At 37.4% G+C, this 22,739-nt stretch overlaps 1 protein-coding gene across 1 annotated transcript in view; it reads left to right on the forward strand.

Annotated features, from left to right (window-relative positions):
• The first annotated feature begins 5,439 nt into the window (after positions 1-5,439).
• Positions 5,440-22,739, forward strand: part of LOC121383578 (endothelin-converting enzyme homolog) — a 56,438-nt gene continuing 39,138 nt past the window's right edge. The window contains exon 1 of the mRNA XM_041513668.1: positions 5,440-5,614. Within this exon, the coding sequence (XP_041369602.1) occupies positions 5,553-5,614 (62 nt within the window). The 5' untranslated portion in view covers positions 5,440-5,552. The remainder of the gene's footprint in view (positions 5,615-22,739) is intronic.

Consider the following 22,739-nt stretch of genomic DNA (forward strand, 5'->3'; position numbering starts at 1 on the left):
ATAGCCTTATTTCCCTTTCAACTTATATATATAGTATAACCTCGATTTACCGCCCCCCGATTTAACGCCAACCTCTCGTATCGCCAACTTTCTTCCAAGTACCGTTTGTTTTCTTGGTTAATTCCCTCTATTTAGCGCCACCCTCGCTATCCGCTATCCGCCAAACATATTTTTGAACAAAATGCATGTTAGATGTTACAGTCCCCTCGATTATATCGCCCGTGCTCCAATTAGCTGTAATCAAGCGGCTCGACAGGAGTACATTGGCCGTAATTAAGCTTTACAGGAGTTGTTACTTTTCGTATTGTTTAATGATTGACTGTGTTACAGTTAGTTGTCAGTGCAGTGATTCCGCAGTTCAAAGACAAAAAACCGGTTTGATGATCACGTGACAATAAGGGATTTGATCGGTGCATTTGATCGGGCCATTCTGGGTAAATGCGTAACATCAGTTGTTTTAGTCCTAATCAAGTATGAACCGCGTTTAATAAATAAAGAAACATCCTTTTTAACTGTTATTGTGTGTAAGCTGTATAAGCTGATGAGTTAGTTGCAAAGCTCAAAGTGAATAAAGAATTGAAAATTGAAAAGCTTTTTTAAGAGCAGGGCCTCTATGCGAGTTTCAACTCAGCATTTGGGATAAATATCATGGTACCGATCAGGCATTTCAATGCAGTAAAATGGATTATAAACGCAAACGTGTCCTATTAGACCGGAAGAAGTTCCCACAGCGGTATGTGCGCGAGACGCGATCAAAACAGTTCTTCGGTTTATAGAAGCTAATCCACATTCAGTTGAGTCCGATGTAAATTCGATGATTTCTTTCCAAACAAGAGTGAACGAGTTAATTCTTCTGAGCACACAGCAGAAAAATATTCTGGACTTTTATAAAAAGGATTGACTTTGACACTGTGCTAATCAAATTTACTGTACTTTTTACCGTTTCACCGTACTTGTTTACGTTTTTATATTTCCAATGTTCATTGCTGATTGACAAATTAAAATTAATGTTTAACTTGTTACCTTGTTTTTTCTGTTTTTGTTTATTGTCGTTTTAAACAAACTGTGACATTTAATACATGCAGATGTATTAAAAAGAAAATATGTTTGGTGGCGCATCCTTGGCACCCTCACTTTAACGCCAACTCGATATAACGCCAAAATCACGTAGGTACCACAGTAGGCGGTAAACCGAGGGTATACTGTATGTATGTATGTATATATATATATCATACATATATATATATATACATATATATATACATATATATATATATATATATATATATATACATATATATATATATATATATATATATTATATATATATATATACCCCATTGCCCCCTTTGCCTTTCTTTCCTTTGAATTCCGTCTCATTTCTTTTCGATCTGGCAACTCCTCCTATCTTATTATTATTATTATTATTATTATTATTATTATTATTATTATTATTATTATACATATGTATAATATATGTTTCTTAGCTGTTATTGGTGGGAAATGTGTTTTTGTTGTCGTTATGGTTGTTGTTTTTGTTGTAATTGTTCCTATTTGTGTTATTTAGTTTTTGTTTTACTTGCTTGTTTCTTTGAGAGTTTTACTAACAGGCGTGCTAACACTGGATTCATTACGACTTTCTGTAAGCTTATATTGTTCATTACAAACAATGTATTGTGATTCTTTATGACTTTAAACGTGGACTGAATAACATGCCTGAGGCGGCTAGGTCTCGATTTGAGACGAGAAGCGAGTTTCACACTAATTTATCTTTAACACAAACAATTCCTATAACCTATGATATTGCCTTTGAATATCGTTAGAGGTTCTCATGCTTTTGGGAGAGGCAACGGGGTAGTTTCCCACCACTCCCACCACCACAAAACATTTTCTTTAAAATATCAAGAAAAGGGTGTTCTTCTAGTTTGGAAATACATGTTCTCAAGAAAGTTCAAACATGTTCTCAAGATTAGTGTGCTTTACACAAACTTATTCTCTACGTCAAGTTAATGGAACATATCCCAGTTTTTAAACACTAAGGCATATTTTTTACTATTACAGCCGTTTTTGATAAGTGAAATCATATTTTACTTAGATTTTATTGTTTAGTTTATCTATTTCCGTACATTCGAAGTGTTTATGGTCATCATGGTATTTTTAATATCACAAAATGCATTTCTCATATTTTAAAAACTAAAAAAGGAAGAAATGAAGGAAATGTTTTGTTTAACGACGCACTCAACACATTTTATTTACGGTTATATGGCGTCAGACATATGGTTAAGGGTCACACAGATAGAGAGAGAGAGAGAGAGAGAGAGAGAGAGAGAGAGAGAGAGAGAGAGAGAGAGAGAGAGAGAGAGAGAGACAGAGACAGGAAACCCGCTGTCGCCACTTCATAGGCTACTCTTTTCAATTAGCAGCAAGGGATCTTTTATATGCACCATCCCACAGACAGGATAGTACATACCACGACCTTTGCTACACCAGTCGTGGAGCACTGACTGGAACTAGAAATAGCCCAATGGGGCCACCGACGCGGATCGATCCTAAACCCACAGCGCATCAAACGAGCGCTTAACCACTGGGCTACTTCCCGCACCCCAAACTTAAAAAAGAATAAGCTTAAGTTAAGTAGGATGAGCTGAAATAATGTTTTTGACGAATTCTGACGTTATGCAGCTGACAGCCATCTTGAATTTAGTAGAAAATTATACAGTAAATTGCATGCCAACTCTTGTTATTTGCTATCCTTTTGGTTTAATCAATAGCATGTAACCACTGTTGTGAGTTCAGATAATCACAGACAAGACAATCGCACAAATGTTGTTTGGAACAGTCTGTTGTATATGTCTCTTTAAATTTAGCGTCATGAAATGTTAGCGTCTTGTATGAACTCGCTAAATTCGCTAACAGTTTATGCTCGCTAACATTTCCTGATTTACAGTAGTTGTAATTAGTTGTTGCACTGGGTTTTTTTTTTTTTTTTTTTTTTTGTTGTCTTTTTGGGGGGGGGGGGAGGAGAGGGGGATTTGTTGTTGTTTTTGTTGTTGTTGTTGTTGTTGTTGTGTTTCGTGGTTTTTTTGTTGTTGTAAAAGGAACATTTTCTATTGGTACTTTGACCAATGTATCTAAATCCTAATTTTGCAGTAATAAATATAGTGTATTGTGTCCCCACTCCATATCAGTTATACACACACATAACATTATACTAACATACCCTATCTGACCCAGAATCGAAATATACCGTACAACAAAAGAAACGCGAATATTTTAATATTTATATTGTACATACATGTGTATATATATATATATATATATAATATATATATTATATATATATATATATATATATATATATATATATATATATATATATATATATATATATAGATCGATAGATAGATAGATCAGAGACTGGGCGATTACTTGACAAAAGTAATCGATTACGATTACGATTACTTTAGAATGTCGCGATTACGATTACGATTACAAGATAACGATTACGATTACTTTAGAATGTCGCGATTACGATTACAAGATAACGATTACGATTACTTTAGAATGTCGCGACTACGATTACGATTACAAGATAACGATTACTTTAGAATGTCGCGATTACGATTACGAGTACAAGATAATTGAAAGTAATCGATTACGATTATATATATATATATATATATAGGGGATTTTTTTTCGTGATGCAATTAATTCGGTAAATAGTCTGTCATAAAAGGACAAATATAATCACTAGTCATTAATAATTTTAATAGACACAAAAAACAACTAAATTGGCTCAAACTGAATAAGTTTAAATAACTAAAAAGAACTTAAATTAATAATTATGAAATGAAGTGGGTTATTTAAAAAAAAAACACCCACAAAACTTTTAATACTAGTGGTCGGTACGGAGATTGGTCTTAGGGTTAGGGTTGTACAATGATCTAAAATAGAAGCTCCTATTCAGAATGTATGCAAAATATTAGCTGATATCATATAGTAAGTTTTAAACGGGAGTATTTAAAAAACTGTGCACAAACAGCGGAAAACCCGGAAACACTGTACAGAAAATTAAAAATCCGGAAACGTTCATCTCTAAGACTATCTGTCAAAATCACCAAGTGTTTGACAACCAATAGCCGATGATTAATAAATCAATGTGATTTAATGGTGTCCTTCAACAAAACAAACTTCAACTTTAACAGATATTTGCCTTTCATTTGTTATTCAGTGTGTGGTAGACTGTAATAATATCTATAATCATGGCTTACGGCGACATTAGTTTAAGTCGGTCGTGTTACGGATTAGCCACGGGAGATGGATTGGAAGTAAATGTCACATCATTACGTCTTTAAATATGTGTTCCTGGTCTCTCTCTCTCTCTCTCTCTCTCTCTCTCTCTCTCTCCTCTCTCTCTCTCTCTCTCTCTCTCTCTCTCTCTCTCTCTCTCTCTCTCTCTCACCTTCCTCTCACCTTCCTCTCTCCCTCTGTCTCTCTTTCTCTTTCTCTAACCTCTCTCTCTCTCGCTCTCTCTCTCGCTCTCTCTCTCTCGCTCTCTCTCTCTCGCTCTCTCTCGCTCTCTCTCTCTCTCTCTCTCTCTCTCTCTCTCTCTCTCTCTCTCTCTCTCTCTGTCTTTCTGTCTGTCTGTCTGTCTGTCTGTCTGTCTGTCTCTCTCTCTCTCTCTCTCTCTCTCTCTCTCTCTCTCTCTCTCTCTCTCTCTCTCTCTCTCTCTCTCTCTGTCTCTCTCTTTCTCTCTCTGTGTGTGTGTGTGTGTGTGTGTGTGTTGTGTGTGTGCCAAATATTTTACAGTTGACCTTGCCTTTGTATAAGTTGCACAGATTTGGCGACACTACAAATATCGGCGATTTAAAAGGCCGCCTTCTTATCGGTGATTTTTATCATCGTTTTACATAAGTAATGTATCCCTGGTTGAATAATGACACACAGTCACACACGCGCACACACGCGCGCACACACACACACACACACACACACACACACTCCCCTATCAATATCATTGGAAAAACTAAAATATAATATTTTTTTTTTAAACCTATGTGGGCTGAAAACAAAAACACACAAAAAAATAACAAAAATAAAAACACTAAAAGATTGCAACTGTATACATTGCATTCACAACAAGTATCCCAAATACCTGAACAAATATAGTACGCCAAGGTATATTCCCATTACAAAAACAGTACGGCTGCCATTAACAAAAAACCAAACCTACTTCAATTTCACTAGATCTAACTACCCGACCCATCTATATATACACATGTATATATGTACATGTATATATGTGTGTGTGTGTGTGCATCCTGTTAACTCGCTCTCTGTTCCTTGTGATTTATGATGCCACAGCCTAGGTGAATTTTAGTACAATAATATAATATATAACTGCGCCTCGCCTTAATCACTTGTGTTTGAATAGCGGCCTACATAACAGAAACAGATCGCTGGCTAGAGGCAATGTTTGGGGACACCCTTCTGCTTAAACAAAGCCGTTAACCTAAAGAGTCGGCCATTTTTCACCTGTTCTCCCGGGAACGATGGATAAACTGCACGACAGAGTGATTGAACTAAAAGATTTGAACCCGAGGAGGTCGTATGGGTGAGTGCGTTGTGGTTTATGTCAACCTTGTTCACTGGAGTATGTCACGTAAGACGTTTTGTGTTCGTGTTTTTTTTTCGTATGACACGTTTCATCCCATACCAATAGCGATCGTGTCACAGTGGAATTGAGTCGCGTACGCACCTACGCGTTTGTACCTGGTATAGTTAACAACAAGTTTCAGTACATAGTGTCCAGTATGATAATAATTATAACTAAGTCGTGGCATATTATTGTATTTTTATTTAATACGTTAAAACGGGCCGTAGCTAGGATATTTTGTTGCGGGGGGGGGGGGGGGGGCAACTGAGTAGTTAATAGTCTAAAACCCTTTAAACGGTTAAGATAATTTTCTGTAAGTTTCTATAATGCTTTCCGGATTTTTTCGGGGGGGGGGGGGGGCAACTGTCCTAGTCGGGGGGGGGGGAGCAACTGCCCCCTTGCCCCCCCCCCCCCGCTAGCTACGACCTTGCAATATAATATTATTATTAACAATGTTGTAACAATATAGCAGTTAACACATAATACCAATACCCTAACCGTTATGTATTACAGTTAACACCATGTCACAGTGTCAATATAGTGTCCAGTGTTAAAATATTTATAGCTAGGTCGTAGTACATTATTCTATTTCTACTTAATACGTTAACGCGTACTGTCAATAATAATAATATTATTATTAAGTGTGTAGTACAACATAACTATGTTGTAGCAACAGATCATTTGACACGTTAACACGTAGCATCAATATGTTAACCGTTACATATTATAATTAACACAAAGTGTTAATGTAGTGTTTAGTATTACAATAATTAATTATAACTTGTTCTTTACATATTATTATATTCTATTTAATACGTTAACACGCACTGTCAATATAATATTATTATTCAGTGTGTAGTACAACATAACTATGTTGTAGTAACAGACCATTTAACACGTTAACACGTATTATCAACATGTTAACCGTTATGTATTACAATATAAGTATGTTTTAGCACAACACATTTGATCAGTATATTGCGTGACATTTTTTGCAGCATCCAATGTGCATAATACCGTACACCTACGTATTAGTAATATGACATTCAGTGGCTTACACTATATGTATTTAATAGTCACTGTATATAATTATAAAACAACTGTGTATTAGAAATACATGTATATCATTTAATTTCTTATACAAAACCAATTATTAGTAATTATGTTCTGAAATTTGTATTACATAGTATCATTCAATATTCAGAACCAAAAAAAACAAACAATGCTAGAGGTTAGCAAAGTAGTATTACATAATACGTGTTACAATAGCCTATTCGTATTACAAAATGACAAAGTATTAGTACTATTTCATCGTGTGTATATTGTAATATAACATTATATATGCGAACTACAATACGATCAGTATGTACGACAGTGTAATGGCAGTATAATATACACAGTATATAATTAGGTATTTGGACAAATGAATGATACTTATTATAATTTAATTACATTTACTGGTCTTGTTGGATGTAACCTGACATGGCCCACAACACTGAGTCACTCACGGTTGAGAGCAACAGGTAGGTCGGTGTTGTTCATACTACAATGTACATGCAACATGTTGTTCGTAATGCGTTGGTATGTCAGTCATCCGATTCGACCACTCCCTGTTATGAGCCACTTGTACTGCATGTGCAATGCGAATGTCGACAGTTGGCATTTTATGGGATGTTTATCGAGCTTGTGTGTATTTCGGAATCGATGGAATTTTTTTAGATTACTTTGAACTGTCTAACAATGTCTCCACCATCAAAACAACAACAACAACGAAACAGACAACCAAGGAATCCAACATTCTCTCTTTCTTTCTCTTTCTCTCTCTCTCTCTCTCTCTCTCTCTCTCTATCTCTCTCTATCTCTCTCTATCTCTCTCTCTCTCTCTCTCTCTCTCTCTCTCTCTCTCTCTCTCTCTCTCTCTCTCTCTCTCTCTCTCTCTCTCTCTCTCTCTATATATATATATCTATATATCTATCTATATATCTATCTCTGTATGTATGTATGTATGTATGTATGTATGTATTGATGTATGAATATCTATATATTGTATGTATGTCGAGGTTGACTATTACATACATAGATATTAACGCACTGGCGCAGGGGATAATTAAATCCTTTCTGGCCTCACAAGTTGTCCCATGCCGTTGCTGGGACTCGAACCTGTGGCACCGATTCGCCCGCAAATTGCAAGACTAACCACGATACGCTCTGAGCTATCGAAGCTTCCATTAAAAGGAAGCTCTTTTAACTCAACCATATGCATGGGGCTTACAATCTATGCGGTCGATCCCGCTTGCGTGCATGAAACAGTGGGCATACCTGGCACTGGCTAGTATGTATTGATGTATGAATATCTATATATTGTATGTATGTCGAGGTTGACTATTACATACATAGATATTAACGCACTGGCGCAGGGGATAATTAAATCCTTTCTGGCCTCACAAGTTGTCCCATGCCGTTGCTGGGACTCGAACCTGTGGCACCGATTCGCCCGCAAATTGCAAGACTAACCACGATACGCTCTGAGCTATCGAAGCTTCCATTAAAAGGAAGCTCTTTTAACTCAACCATATGCATGGGGCTTACAATCTATGCGGTCGATCCCGCTTGCGTGCATGAAACAGTGGGCATACCTGGCACTGGCTAGTATGTATTGATGTATGAATATCTATATATTGTATGTATGTCGAGGTTGACTATTACATACATAGATATTAACGCACTGGCGCAGGGGATAATTAAATCCTTTATGTATGTATGTATGTATGTATGTATGTATGTATGTATGTATGTATGTATGTATGTATGTATGTATGTCTATCCTGCCCCTTTCTCTCTCCCTCTCTTTCTGTCTTTATTTCTCACTGTCTCTGTCTGTGTTCCTGTTTCTCTCTCTCTTTCTTTCTCTCACACACATTCACACACATAAACAAACACACACACACACACACACACACACACACACACACACACACACACACACACACACACACACACACACTGAAAACAACACGCATGAAATTAGTGCTGTAAATAGTATCGCCAATACAAGCAGGTTATTACTGAACATCGATGTCAGTTAGATATGTTGTCTGTAGGCGATTCTACACCATGCATAATGCATACACTTAATTAACAATATTTCCATGTTCGCTATATGTTAAAAGGGCATATAGTACTAGTACACTGAGAATCCGGTGTATACGGGTTACACGAGGACTTGTAAATATTGGTCTTACAAGCAGGTGGGCCTAAAGGCACTCACTCGAATTAGTCCGCAGTGTATAAAATTATTGTTGGATAATGTTACAGCTTTTCTTACCGTTGAAGGTTACACACCACCATTTACTTATGTATGCATTTCAATCTAATTTATATGTCGGAATATATTTGTAATATTTTGGAAAGAGCTATATCACTGCTGTTTTTATGAAGTATAGTCGCTTGGTAACTACCATGCAAACAAATATCATTACAGACTGACCAAGAAAACATAGTTATCAACCTGCCAGATCAAAGAAAGAAAGACATGTTTTATTTAACAACGCACTCAACACATTTTATTTACGGTTATATGGCGTCAGACATATGATTAAGGACCACTGAGATATTGAGATAGGAAACCCGCTTTCGCCACTTCATGGGCTACTCTTTCCGATTAGCAGCAAGGGTTCTTCTATATGCACCATCCCACAGACAGGGTAGTACATACCACGGCCTATGATATACCAGCCATGTTGCACTGGCTAGAACGAGAAATAGCCCAATGGGCCCACCGACGGGGATCGATCCCACACCGACCGTGCATAGAGCGAACGCTGTACCACTGGGCTACATCCCGCCTCTCCTGTCAGAGCAACGCCTCAGTTTGCAGTTATATAAGCGGTAGCTTGCAGAGTCGTTATCATTTACTATTAAAGTAATTTGATTTGTTTAACGACACCACTAGAGCACATTGATTAATCATCTGCTACTGGATGGTAATTTTGACATATCGTCTTAGGGAGGAAACACGCTACATTTTTCCATTAGTACTAGTAGCAAAGGGTCTTTTATATTCACCATCCCATAGACAGGATATCATATGCCATGGCCTTTGATATATATACTAGTCGTGGTGCACTTGCTATAGCAAGAAACATTTACTATTAACCTAGCAAGTAGTTTCAAACTAGTTGGTTAACTGTTTAAATAATACAGAGGTCAATCTACTTGCAAAATTGTCAATACCGTGCAATATTATTCTTTAATAAAGATTTTTATTTTTATTTTTATTGGACTGTGTTAATCTACTACACAAAGTAATAGAACTGGGAAATAGTGGTATGGTTCCTGAAGGCACTTGATCTTATTATAACATGACATGGTCTTCTGTTTTTTCCTTTTTTCCCCTTCTTATTCCATTCCCTCATTTACATGACACACAATTCGTGCTCAGAAAAAGACCATGAAGTCGTGGACAACACCAGTACATGACATAATTATTAGATTTCAAGTTAACTTTCAAATAGATATATATGAACTATACATGGTCTTTTTGGTTGAAACTTAATTTTTTCAGACTTGCATGAAATTATCATTTGTTTCACAGATACTCACATGACATTTATTTCGGCATATATAAACACCAGCAAATTTGTCACGTACCAAATTAAAAACAAAAATGCTACAGTTATCGGGAGAAGAGAAAATGCGATACATATTTGTGATCAGTTGAAATGTTCAGAATTATAAAACATCTTGACAGTGTCATATGAACAGGATGAATTTCTAAAAAATATTTATGAAAATCTCTTACTGTAAAAATTCTGACAAACGCTCAGATGTACCCTTGTCTTGACTTTCTGAAGACATTAGGACAACCACGATTCATACGGATGTAAATAAATCAATATTTCAAGCACTTTACTATAGGTTTCGGCCAGAAATGCAATAGAATTCATTTGTAAAAAGTGTTTTTGAAAAACCTCTTATTGTCTCTTACGTCTGGCGTGCGTGCACCAAGCGCAGACTTCAAACTCCTACCTTGCGTTTTTGCACACGCCAGGACAACCAAGATTGAAATAGATGTACATAAATGAATATTGTAAGTAAGATAATATACGCTTAGACCAGAAATACAATAGAATTCATTTCTTAGAGATATTTATGAAAAGCTATTATTGTCATAATTCTGTCGTGCTCCAAGCGATCACATCAAGTTTTTGTCTTGCGTTTTGGAACACATTAGATCAACATTGATCCAAAAGGACATTAAATGAATCAATATTCTAAGCAGAGTACTGTAAGTTTCTACCAGAAGTAGAATACATTACGTTTTAGCACTAAGCCTCTTTAGAGGCACTGGCTCTAGTTATTAGGTTTAGCTATTACGGTTGTTTTACTGTTAACCTACACATCACTTGCCATATTGCAGGAGGCGGGACGTAGCCCAGTGGTAGAACGCTCGCTTGATGCGCGGTCGGTTTGGGATCGATCTGCGTCGGTAGGGCCCATTGGGCTATTTCTCGTTCCAGCCAGTGCACCACAACTGGTATATCAACGGCCGTTGTATGTGCTATCCTGTCTGTGGGATGGTGTATATAAAAGATCCTTTGCTACTAATGAAAAAAATAAAATGTAGCGGGTTTCCTCTCTAAGACTATGTCAAAATTACCAAATGTTTGACATACAATAACCGATGATCAGTGTGCTCTAGTGGTGTCGTTAAACAAAACAGACTTTAACTTTGCAATTGCAGCGTCTTGCTTTAATTATTAAGTTTAGCAAACTCAGTGCTTTTCTTGTTGTCCTGGTCCTCGTTCCACAAAGCGATCTTAGCCCTAAGATCACCTTTAGTGTATATCTACTTTAAGGTGATCGTATTGCTAAGATCGTTTCGTGGAATGGATCCCTGGGCCCGTGCTTATAAAACTTTTTAAGAGTCCAGACTCGATATCTAATGACGTCACACACATACAATTTGTATGGCGTTGTAATGACATTAGTTGTGTCAGACTCTATTAGTCTCGAGTCCAGACTCTAAATGTTTTATAAGCACCAGGCCTGGTATATATAGTAGCTCAAGACCGGCCTCGGTGACGGCGTGGTTAAGCCATCGGATATAAGGCTGGTATGTACAGGGTTCGCAGCCCGGTACCGGCTCCCACCCAGAGCGAGTTTTAACGACTCAATGGGTAAGACCACTACACCTTCTTCTCTCTCACTAACTACTAACAACTAACACACTGTCCTGAACAGACAGACAGCCCAGATAGCTGAGGTATATGCCCAGGACAGCGTGCTTGAACCTTAATTGGATATAAGCCTGAAAATAAGTTGAAATGAAATTATAGCAGCTCAAAATGCATTTTATTCGAAACAGAAAGTGTGCATTTCTCAATGGCATGCCCTGCAGGACGAGCCAGTTGTAGGCCTACTATTTAGAAAGCTGCATTAGAATTTGCATCGCGGTGTACCAATAATTGCATTTAATGCACACAACATGTAGTTCTCATTCTATTGTGAATGATAAAAAAGCAGCTGCCATATTTCACTGCATGTATAGAAAACATGTTTAACACTCGTCTGACTGCACATTCACTGTTTGCAAAACACCCACAGCAGTTCATGTCAAGAATGCAGTATTTATGTTGTGCAACATGTAGTTAGTTTTTTGTTGTTGTACATATCGGTTACATGTAGACACCTTAGATCCATTGCAGGTAACGGTAAAATGTAGCGGGTTTCTTTTGAAGATTATGTGTCTGAGTTCTTAAATGTTTGACATGCAGTGGCCGTTAATTAATTAATCAATGTGCTACCGTGGTTTTGTTAAACAAAGCAAAATTTATATATATTATATATACCTACATGTATTTTTAGGCAAAAGGGGGCGGGATGTAGCCCAGTGGCAAAGCACTCGGATGATCCGCTGTCGGTCTAGGATCGATCCCCGTCGATGGGCCCATTGGGGTATTTCTCGTTCCTGTCAGTGCATCACGAGTGGTATATGCTAGCCTATCTGTGGGATGGTGCATATAAAAGATTCCTTGCTACTAATGGAACACTGTAGCGGGTTTTCTCTCTAAGACTATATGTAAAAATTACCAAATGTTTGACATCCGATAGCCGATGATTAATAAATTAATGTGCTCTAGTGGTGTTGTTAAACAAAAGAAATTGTAACTTCAGGCAAGTGTGTAGATTCTAGCTGGATTGGTAGAGCGCTCGCATGAGGTGCTTGAGTTGCAGGATCGTATATCAAAGGCCGTGGTATGTGCTGTTCTGTCTGTGGGAGAGCGTATATTATACAAAATTGCCTTCCTGCTAATGGAAAAAAATGTAGCGGGTTTCCTCTCTAAGACTACATGTCAGAATTACCACAATTTTGACATCCAATAGCCGACGATCAATACATCAATGTGCTCTAGTGGTGTCGTTAAACAAAATAACCTTTAACTTTTAAATACCTTTAGGCTACACTAATTACATTTAATATGAATGTTCAGAATGTAGTTCCAAACTGATAACTTAAAATAATATCCACCACTCCCCCCACCCCCATCCCACCCTCAGCCCACACGGGCATATGGTCACAACAAAAGGAACACTTCATTTTACTGTTATTGAGATTGTGGGTTTCCTCAACACGTTAATGTTTCTACACATCTCACGTGACCCATTTTGTGATTAAAGTCTGGCGATGTTTATCGCCGAATTAATGAAAGCTATGTGTATGTTAATACCACGCTTGATGGTCAAATCTGTCTTGGCCATCCTTAATGTTGATGATATGTCTGTCATATCGTTACTTTATCTTGTAAATTACAAACTGAATGTCGACAGTCTCGTTTATCTTGTGACCATTTGCTTGGCCTTAATTAGATGGGGGCGGGAGTGGAGGAGTTTCTATCGCCCAAAACGGCGAAATATTGCAATTTTTCAGTTTAGACGTGTGGTTTTTTTTTTTTTTTTTTTTTTTTTTTTGGGGGGGGGGGGGGGGGGGTTGTAGTTAGAGAAGACCGTATATTACTAGGGTCTGATTTTTAATTGACCCCGCCGCTATTTTAGGCTATGTGCATTCCAGAAGTGCAGTAGCTAATGGGAAGACTATACTCCTATTCCCACTGGAGTAGGCAGGATTGATGTAGAGGAAGAGGGTGTCATTTATAACGATGAGACCTCCACTCCTCCACTTCTCCTAGATTGCAGGACGTCTGTACGTCCCCATTCTGCCCCCTGCCTATTGCTATACCTAGTGACCAAAGCAGTAAAAAAAAACAGGGAAACAAAAACTAATTTATTTTTAGTTTAGTTTAAAAGTGTTACTTTTGTATTGCTAGAGAAGACCTTTTAACTTTTGTCCCTAACCCCCTTGTTAATGCACCCCTGTTTTTCAGACTTCATACGGCTTAGTAGCTCTTTGCCAAGAATGTTTCCCAACGAAAGGGCTCTCACCATTAAACACTCTCATACTATGACAACAGACAAACTCGTTCACAACTGTCTCTCTTATCGATGACGAACGCACACGAGCGGATATTGATACATGTCGGTCGTGAGTAATCGATCGTGTGATTATTATCCCCTCCCCCGCCGCAGAGAAAAATAAATATTAGCTACGCTCCTGCTAAGACCGTCTTTCATTGAAATACCCTTGCGGAGAGGTGTATCGTCATAATTTATTTCACTGGCAAAGGTGATTTATACACCAATGGAAACGCCAAACTTGATTACTGGAAAAAAACCGGCCTCGGTGGCGTCGTGGTTAGGCCATCGGTCTACAGGCTGGTAGGTACTGGGTTCGGATCCCAGTCGAGGCATGGGATTTTTAATCCAGATACCGACTCCAAACCCTGAGTGAGTGCTCCGCAAGGCTCAATGGGTAGGTGTAAACCACTTGCACTGACCAGTGATCCATAACTGGTTCAACAAAGGCCATGGTTTGTGCTATCCTGCCTGTGGGAAGCGCAAATAAAAGATCCCTTGCTGCTAATCGGAAAGAGTAGCCCATGTAGTGGTGACAGCGGGTTTCCTCTCAAAATCTGTGTGGTCCTTAACCATATGTCTGACGCCATATAACCGTAAATAAAATGTTTTGAGTGCGTCGTTAAATAAAACATTTCTTTCTGATTACTGGAAACATGTTGTGTCATCATACTTAAAATGGTCCATAATTAAAAGGTGGTTTCAGTGGAAATTTTGTTTTTTAATTTCATAATTAAAACAAACGTTGATAACGAGAGCTGCCAGATCGTGACGAACTGAGATGGAAATCAAAGGAGACAAAAAAGGGTATATAAAAAATAAAGCAAAAAAGAAGCAGCAGAAATCTGTCATTACTTATTATCTTGTTTAATGGGTGATTTGAAACACAAGTTGAAACATGCTATAAATATTTAATATATAGGTTTGAGCCATTACAGGAATGATTTAGTAGGAAATGTAATATTTATTAAGGAGGTTGTTGGCCTATCTCTAAGTCTAATTCTCTACGGGAATCACACCTTCATTTCAGCCAATGAGCGGATATTTCTCCTTTGAAACGAGTGCCCTTTTTCTATAGTTTGTTGCATAAGCGTACGAGAAAGGGGTGGGGCAGAGGGGGGCAACTGCGCCCCCCCCCCCCCCCAGTGCTGGAGCAAAACCTAAAATTCGAGCAAAAATGATAGCGTTATTCTGGCAAAATGTACTAACCTAAGACCTTTTTACCATGAATTTCCATAATTCTACCCTCTACATTAGTTGTAATCCATGTAAAAATGCGTAGTTGTTCGTTTGCAACCATATATATAGTTGTTTAGTAGTAACACTAATATGAATAAATGTTGTTATCCAGATTTGGGCTTTTTTTTTAAAATTAAAGCAAAAACCAGCCTGCCCCCCAATCCCCCTCCACCTCCGTACAAACTGAAGAGCCTGTACGCCTATGTTTTATTGAGTTGGAATCAGAACTGATTTTACTGTTAGGTTATGCAGTGTTGAAAGGGGGTTCAACTTCCATAATTATGGAATAAAAGCCGGGGTGATTCCTCCATCTAGAACTCATTGCCACAGTATGTAGTGTGTTGCCTGTCTGCTAAGGTCCAAATAGTTTAGAGTTGTTTCCCTTGTCGGATCCCTCGAAGTAAAGTGTGGGAATATTTTAAACTCAATGTGGCGAACTTGGCCGGGGTATTTTGGGTTTTTTTAAAGTTTGTTTTGTTTAAAGACAGCACTAGAGCCCATTGATTTATTAATCATTGGCTATAATTGGATGTTTTTCTTTTTTTTTCTTTTTTTTTTAGTAGGGGCCACTCTCTTCTTTTAAGGTAGAAGGTAATCATATTTTTTTCCAGCTTAATTGCTACATAGGAGAATGCTTGTATGCTCGACTTTGAAAAGCACCAGTGGTGAGAATGAATGAAAGAATGAATGAATGTTTAACGACACCCCAGCACGAAAAATACATCAGCTATTGGGTGTCAAACTATGGTAATGCAAATAAATAAAGTGATGATCAACAACAATATAAAAATTCAAAACAAACAAAAACAGTGTAAAGAACTGTGCAAAAACACAAATATCACAGAATTTTACGGATACTGAATTTTACTCAAAACTTCAATTTTGTGCTGTATTGGCCATTCTCACAGAGAATGTTACACCCCTGCACCACGGTGAGGTTACAGCACACGCAGGGGACCAGTGGTGAGACGTCTAGACGTCTGGCAAGTTATCTTAATCACAACCATTGCTTTTTTTTAAAAACGTAGTACACATAGCACTATTAGGGATTTGTCTCAGGTGTTCTGGAATCTGTGTTGCTATTAGCATTCATTTCACACTGGAACACCATATGCTTAACATTGCTCTGATTTTTTTTTTTTTAAATTCATTTCCTTTCCATTCTTTATTATTAAACGAAATAAGGACGAGTAAGTTTAATGCTATCATTACAGCTGATAGTTTATATATAATTACATGTAACGTTACAGGGAACATTTTGTTTGCATTTTTAATCTTGATTAACGATATTTCTAGTCAATTGAAAAGTGATTAGCAACTACTGTTTAATGATTTAAGATTGTGTAGCTACCTCTGTAACTTGTGTAGCAACTCGCGACGTGATACTGAACAAAAGGTTCCCTGTCATTAAACTTGTTGCCACAGAATGCGCCATATAACAACATAATATTCATCCTGCCATATTGAACGTGGCTAGTAATACAAATTCGTTTCGATATTGCTGGATATTTTTAAACTTGGCATTCCCTGCTGGCTGAAGCCATCATTCCGAGGACCGTCGACTCCGTCGTTCGGTTAAAGCCAGCGGCTAAACCCCAGTTTGATTTTCCTTTTGTTACCGAGACCAAGACTCCACATCCGATGTCCCAATCAATGGATTTTTAAATCCCATTTCCTTCCCAATTACGCGCGCAATCGCCATCCGTTTTTGTGAATCTGAGTAATAATGTCTGTTTTGTGAGTGATTTGGGACACTTTTCAATCTTGAAAATATGTTTAGCGAGCGCACAAGATGCCTCGGTCCGGGCGAAAATTGCAGTTTAACCTCAACATGCTTTGGTGGTTTTGTTGATTTACGAGAACTGCATACACGGCCTAAGGCAAATTTACACTGGTCGTTAGCTTGGGATAATTGTATAGATACGGGCCTCATGGTGGCTAATATCCCTCGTGGTATTAACGGCGTATTGGGAAGATTAAGTGTTCTCGCACGGTAAATGCATGGGCGACAAACTATGACTCTCTGCTGAGAACGTAAAAGGATACCGGTGCCCTCTGTGGAATTAAGGGGTTTTTTCTCCAACATTTATGAGTAACGGGTATGTACGCTTCTGCACCATTAACTATAAGCACTAGACCATTTGGTTCCGGTCTTAGTGTTTCGCTCTTAGTATTCCGTTCGGAGTAAACACGTCTATAATTAATGAATACATTTTGTGTGTATATATCATAGGACATTGTCACAAGATGCCATTGTTTCATCAGTTTGATTGTATGCTTTTTGAGTCAGTGGGCCGAGTGATTCTGTTTGTAATGGTTTTTCCAGTTAATACATGCATAATTAATGAATACATTTGCGTTACTTATAAAATCAGATGCTATTGTTTCGATTTCTTGGTTGATTGTATGTGTGTGTTTTAAGTAACTATTCCTGCTATTTCCCTATGTAATGTTCCACAAGTTTAAGAGAGCCAGACTATTAATCTGTGGAATTAAGGGGTTTTTTTTCTTTTCTTTTTTTTTCTTTCTTTTCAACATTTATGACTAGTGGGTAGGCTATGTACGTTTCTAGACAACAATTAGGAAACAGAAAGTTTTAATTTCGTTCGTATTATTCCGCGAGTTTACACATGCACGAGAAATGAATATATGTATTTATATTATAGGACAATTGTTTCTATAGCTGGTTGTATGTTGTTGGGTTTTTGTGTCACTAGGCCGAGTAAAAACTGAGTAATTATGTTCGTAATGTTTCGCAAGTTAACACATGCATTATTAATAATATATTTGAATTCCCAGAAGTAACATCATTATTGTGATATAGATCAAAACGTTCTGGGTTCGTATTGACTTTGTCTCAGTTCTATTCACAAGAGCATCGTCACGCCGACGGGCAGTAACCATAATGCAGACTATTTGTTTATCCATTACATTTTAAATACATGTTCGGTTTTTGTTACATCTATAACACGCTGTTTCATTAATTATTATTAATAAGATTTTCTAAAGATTTTCCCCACCGGAATATGAAATATATTTTGCTTAAATTGTATAGTTCTTCCCAGCCTTCATGAACATTGTTTTTGTAAAACATTTCAGTGTCATTTGATAAAAAACCACACCAAAAACCTGAAATGAATAAGTATTTTGAACATAAAACAACACTATTGTTGTGTACAATTTAAAAAAAACAATCGGGTCAGAAATAGATTATAATGTATAGCTACATGCACTGCTTAGAAGGAAATAAATGTTTTATTTAACGACGCACTCAACACATTGTATTTACGGTTATATGGCGTCACACATATGGCCCCGTGCTTATAAACCTTAAAGTCTAGACTTTAATAAAGTTCAGACTTTAACGTCATGGCAACGCCATTCAAATAGCATTATGTTAAAGTCTGGACTTTATTAAAGTCTAGACTTTAAGTTTTATAAGCACGGGCCCTGGTTACGGACAATACAGATTTAGAGAGAGAGGAAACCAGTTCCGATTAGCAGCAAGGGATCTTTTATATGCACCATCACACAGACAGGATAGCACATGCCACGGCCTTTGATATACCAGTCGTGGTGCATTGGCTAGAATGAGATATAGCCCAATAGGCCCACCGACGGGGATAGATCCCAGACCGGCCGCGCATCACTACTGAGAAGGACTATATTGCTAAATTAGTATGGTGCTGAGGTGTCAAAGGTTTGCTATTTTAGAATAGTTTCAAGGATACACAGCCCAACCCAAACATTACTGGAATGTTATTTTCTGACGCAGTACAAATTATTTTTTAAAAGGAAAAGCTATATTCACCTGTATAGGCCTAGTGTTTAATGTCTTCTCACATTAGGTTGTAGTTTTTTTATTATTATTTTTGTTAGTGGTGGTGTTGGTAATGTTGGGTGTGTGTGTTGTCTTTTTAGTGTGTTTTTTTGTTTGTTTTTTGTCTTTGATATTTTACTAAAAAAATTCAAATAGGAAGTAAAACTTTGTATAAATGTTATGTGACATTGACTTATTTATAAAGTCATTTTGCTGGAGATGAACACGTGTTTCGCTTTTCCTTGTAGCCACGGATGATAGAAGGTTTAGTCAAGCTGAAAGCTGACATCATTTAATTTCTATGGATGTATGACAAGCCCACTGAACTCTGAAGCAAACTGTACCAGTGCACGCAGCTGTGTTGCTTTGTTAAATGCATTAAGTTCTGTTAAAGACATGCATATCGCGTCGGTGATTTTTCACCAGCAATCCACCTAGTAATAACCTATTGACGTATTTATATACAAATAAAATTTAGCATCAGTCAACAATAGAAGTTTCAAATAGCTTTAACGGGACATTCCTGAATTTGCTGCAATGTTTAAGATGTTATCGACTAACAGAGACTTTTTAACGATTGTAATTACATATAAAATATATTTTTCTGCATACAGTATTAGTGGCTGTATATTAAACGTATTTCTGATCGTTCTAATATTTGTTCTAGGTTAAATTTCATTTTATTTCCTAAAATATTATATTTTCGTACGTACGAAATTATTTGAAGACAAAATCCAGTTTGGGCTTCTCACAAATATTAAGACGACCAGAAACACATTGAATATACAGACACTGATATTCTAAACAAGAAAATATATTTAATATGTAAGTTTAATCGTAAAAATATTAAAATTATTAGTCGGGAACATCTTACAATGCAGCAAATTCGGGAATGTCCCTTTAAAAGTTTGGTTTTGTTTAACGACACCACTAGAGCGCATTGGTTTATTAATCATTGGCTATTGGATGTCAAATATTTGTTAATTTTAACTCGTAGTTTTCCAACTACGCACTACATTTTTTTTCCATTAGAAGCAGTGGTGTATCTACTGAAAATAGCGCCTATGACGAGCACTGAAAATGAGCCCCTGTTCAAACATCTGACACCCATGTTTTAGAAATAAAAATTACCTTCCAATTATCAATTTGAAACTGATTGTCACGGAAACTAATTGGCATTTAATGATTGAAATTTTAGACAAATAATGATAATAAAAAGACAGATCGTACATCTGAAGAAAATTCTTTTTTCACTATCCGAGGATGGCTTGTCTGACTTTAATAGAAACTGCTCAGGAAGTAAATATATCCCCCTTTAAATGGCGCCCAGGGCACGTGCCATACCTGCCATACCTTAGGTACGCCACTGATTAGAAGCAAAGGCTCGTTTATAAGCACATTCCCACAAACACGACAGCACATACTACGGCATTTGAAATACCAGTTGTAGGGTACTGGATGGGACAGGGGAAAACCCTATTGGTCCTTTTGAATAGCAAACTGTTGTCTCACATATGCTGTACATATCCGAGGTCGTTTTGTTAGCACTCACCCATAGACAGGATAGCACGTACCCTAGTGTTTGATGTTCTAGGTGTGTTTCAGCGTGATATAGCCGTAACACCAGTTAATTCAATGCGATTTCTTGTAAACATGGTGTGCCTTACTTTATCAATATTGGAAGGTAGATACATATGTATATCCATAATATAGTCACTTCCCCTACCCCCTGTCCCCTACCCCTACCCCCTACCCCTACTCCCTGTCCCTTGTCCCCTACTCCCTGTCCCTTGTCCCCTGTCCCCTGTCAACTGCCCCTTGCCCACTGGAACTCTCCCTTCCTCGTTAGTTTGAAATATTTCAAATTCTTTGTAGCATGTAGTTAATATCTAATTTTATTCGTTAAAAAAGGTTTCTAGGTTGGACTATGACAAATGTTAAAGACATATTGTCACAGTCCACTAACCTATTTGATGGTCTAACAAAGTATTACCGAACCAAAAATAATTTGATTTGTCCCTAAATGTACTTTATTCAACCATCTTCATAACCACCATACTCCATTTATTAATGACATTTTGTAAATAATAATTGAATTATGGCAATGGTCCGTATTTCAAAAACAATTAATGTAATTTTTATTTATGATCCATTTATAGAGAAATAAGGTCCTTAAATCCGTGACAGTATGCCTTTAACGTATGTGGTTAAAACTAATATATGCAATCAACTAAGACATCACTCTCAATACCTTCTCAAAAGTATTAACTGAAGAAAATGAAACCTTTGATGGCTAATGTATTTGTATATAATGGGATGTTTCTACAACACCACTAGTTTCACGCACAATTAATATTGTAGTACATGTACTTAGTCTTCAGGTACCCACACCTATTTTAAGCACAATGCTATTTGACAGAATTGTCGTGGTTGAAATAAAATTGAATATATTTATTTCCTAGATAAAAGTGATTTTTTTAAAAACAAACACAGTCAGTTTTATCACCTTTGGCAGGACGTGTAGTATTAACTGCGCTACCAAAAGTCAGGTACTCTTCAAAATCTGACTCAGCGGTATGTTATTTCGAATAGTGCTGCCTCTGTGAGACCTAAAACACACCGAAAAGGGGTCTGGGTCTGGTTCTGGTCAGACAGGCGCTGTTAAAATACAGTAGATCGCATGCTCTAAAATGTCGTCTGCTTCCAAGATCTGTAGTTCGGTCCAGCAGATTCGATTTCAGTGGGTGGGTTTTTTTCTTCTGAATGGTACAATTCTTACTAGACCCAGACCCAGCTCCGGTGTGTTTTGGGCCAAAGTTCAGGTCAATTAATTTAATGTGCACATTCAGAGCAAGCTGTTTTAGCACACGCCTGTCTTAAACGCAGGTTCTGACGTTAGTCAGTCCTTCCGTTAAAGACAGGCAAGTTTTGGGGCTTTATTTGGAAACATATTACAGTGGTAGCAAACTCGGGGTCATCCCATTTAATTAAAGTTACAGACCATAGGTTTTGAAGACTTCTGCATGTTTTGGGGGGTTCTTTTACTATTAGAGCCAGAAATGAGACATCACTTAGATTTTATTGTATTAGATTATCCATTTTCGTACTCTCGTTCCAGCCAGTGCTCTACATCTGGTGTAACAAAGGCCGTGGTATGTACTATCCTGTCTGTGGGATGATGCATATAAAAGATCCCTTGCTACTAATCGAAAAAAGAATAGCCCGTGAAGTGGCGACAGCGGGTTTCCTCTCTCAATATCTGTGTGGTCCTTAACCATATGCCCTTCGCCATATAACCGTAAATAAAATGTGTTGAGTGCGTCGTTAAAACATTTCCTTCCTTCCTTCCTTCCATGTCCGTACATTCGAAGTGTCGGTGGTCATCCTGGTGTTTGTAGTGCCACAAAATGCAATTTCATAATTCTAAAAAGGAACGTACATTTGAGAAGTAACGATAATGGAGACGACCATCTCTAGTTTATTTTTAGAGGGTATGCCTATTTCTCCGTTTTAATGTCACATACTCTTGTGTTTCTCTATTGTAATTGGGAC

This window comes from Gigantopelta aegis, chromosome 10 (assembly GCF_016097555.1).
Source record: "Gigantopelta aegis isolate Gae_Host chromosome 10, Gae_host_genome, whole genome shotgun sequence".
Classification (NCBI taxonomy): domain Eukaryota; kingdom Metazoa; phylum Mollusca; class Gastropoda; order Neomphalida; family Peltospiridae; genus Gigantopelta; species Gigantopelta aegis.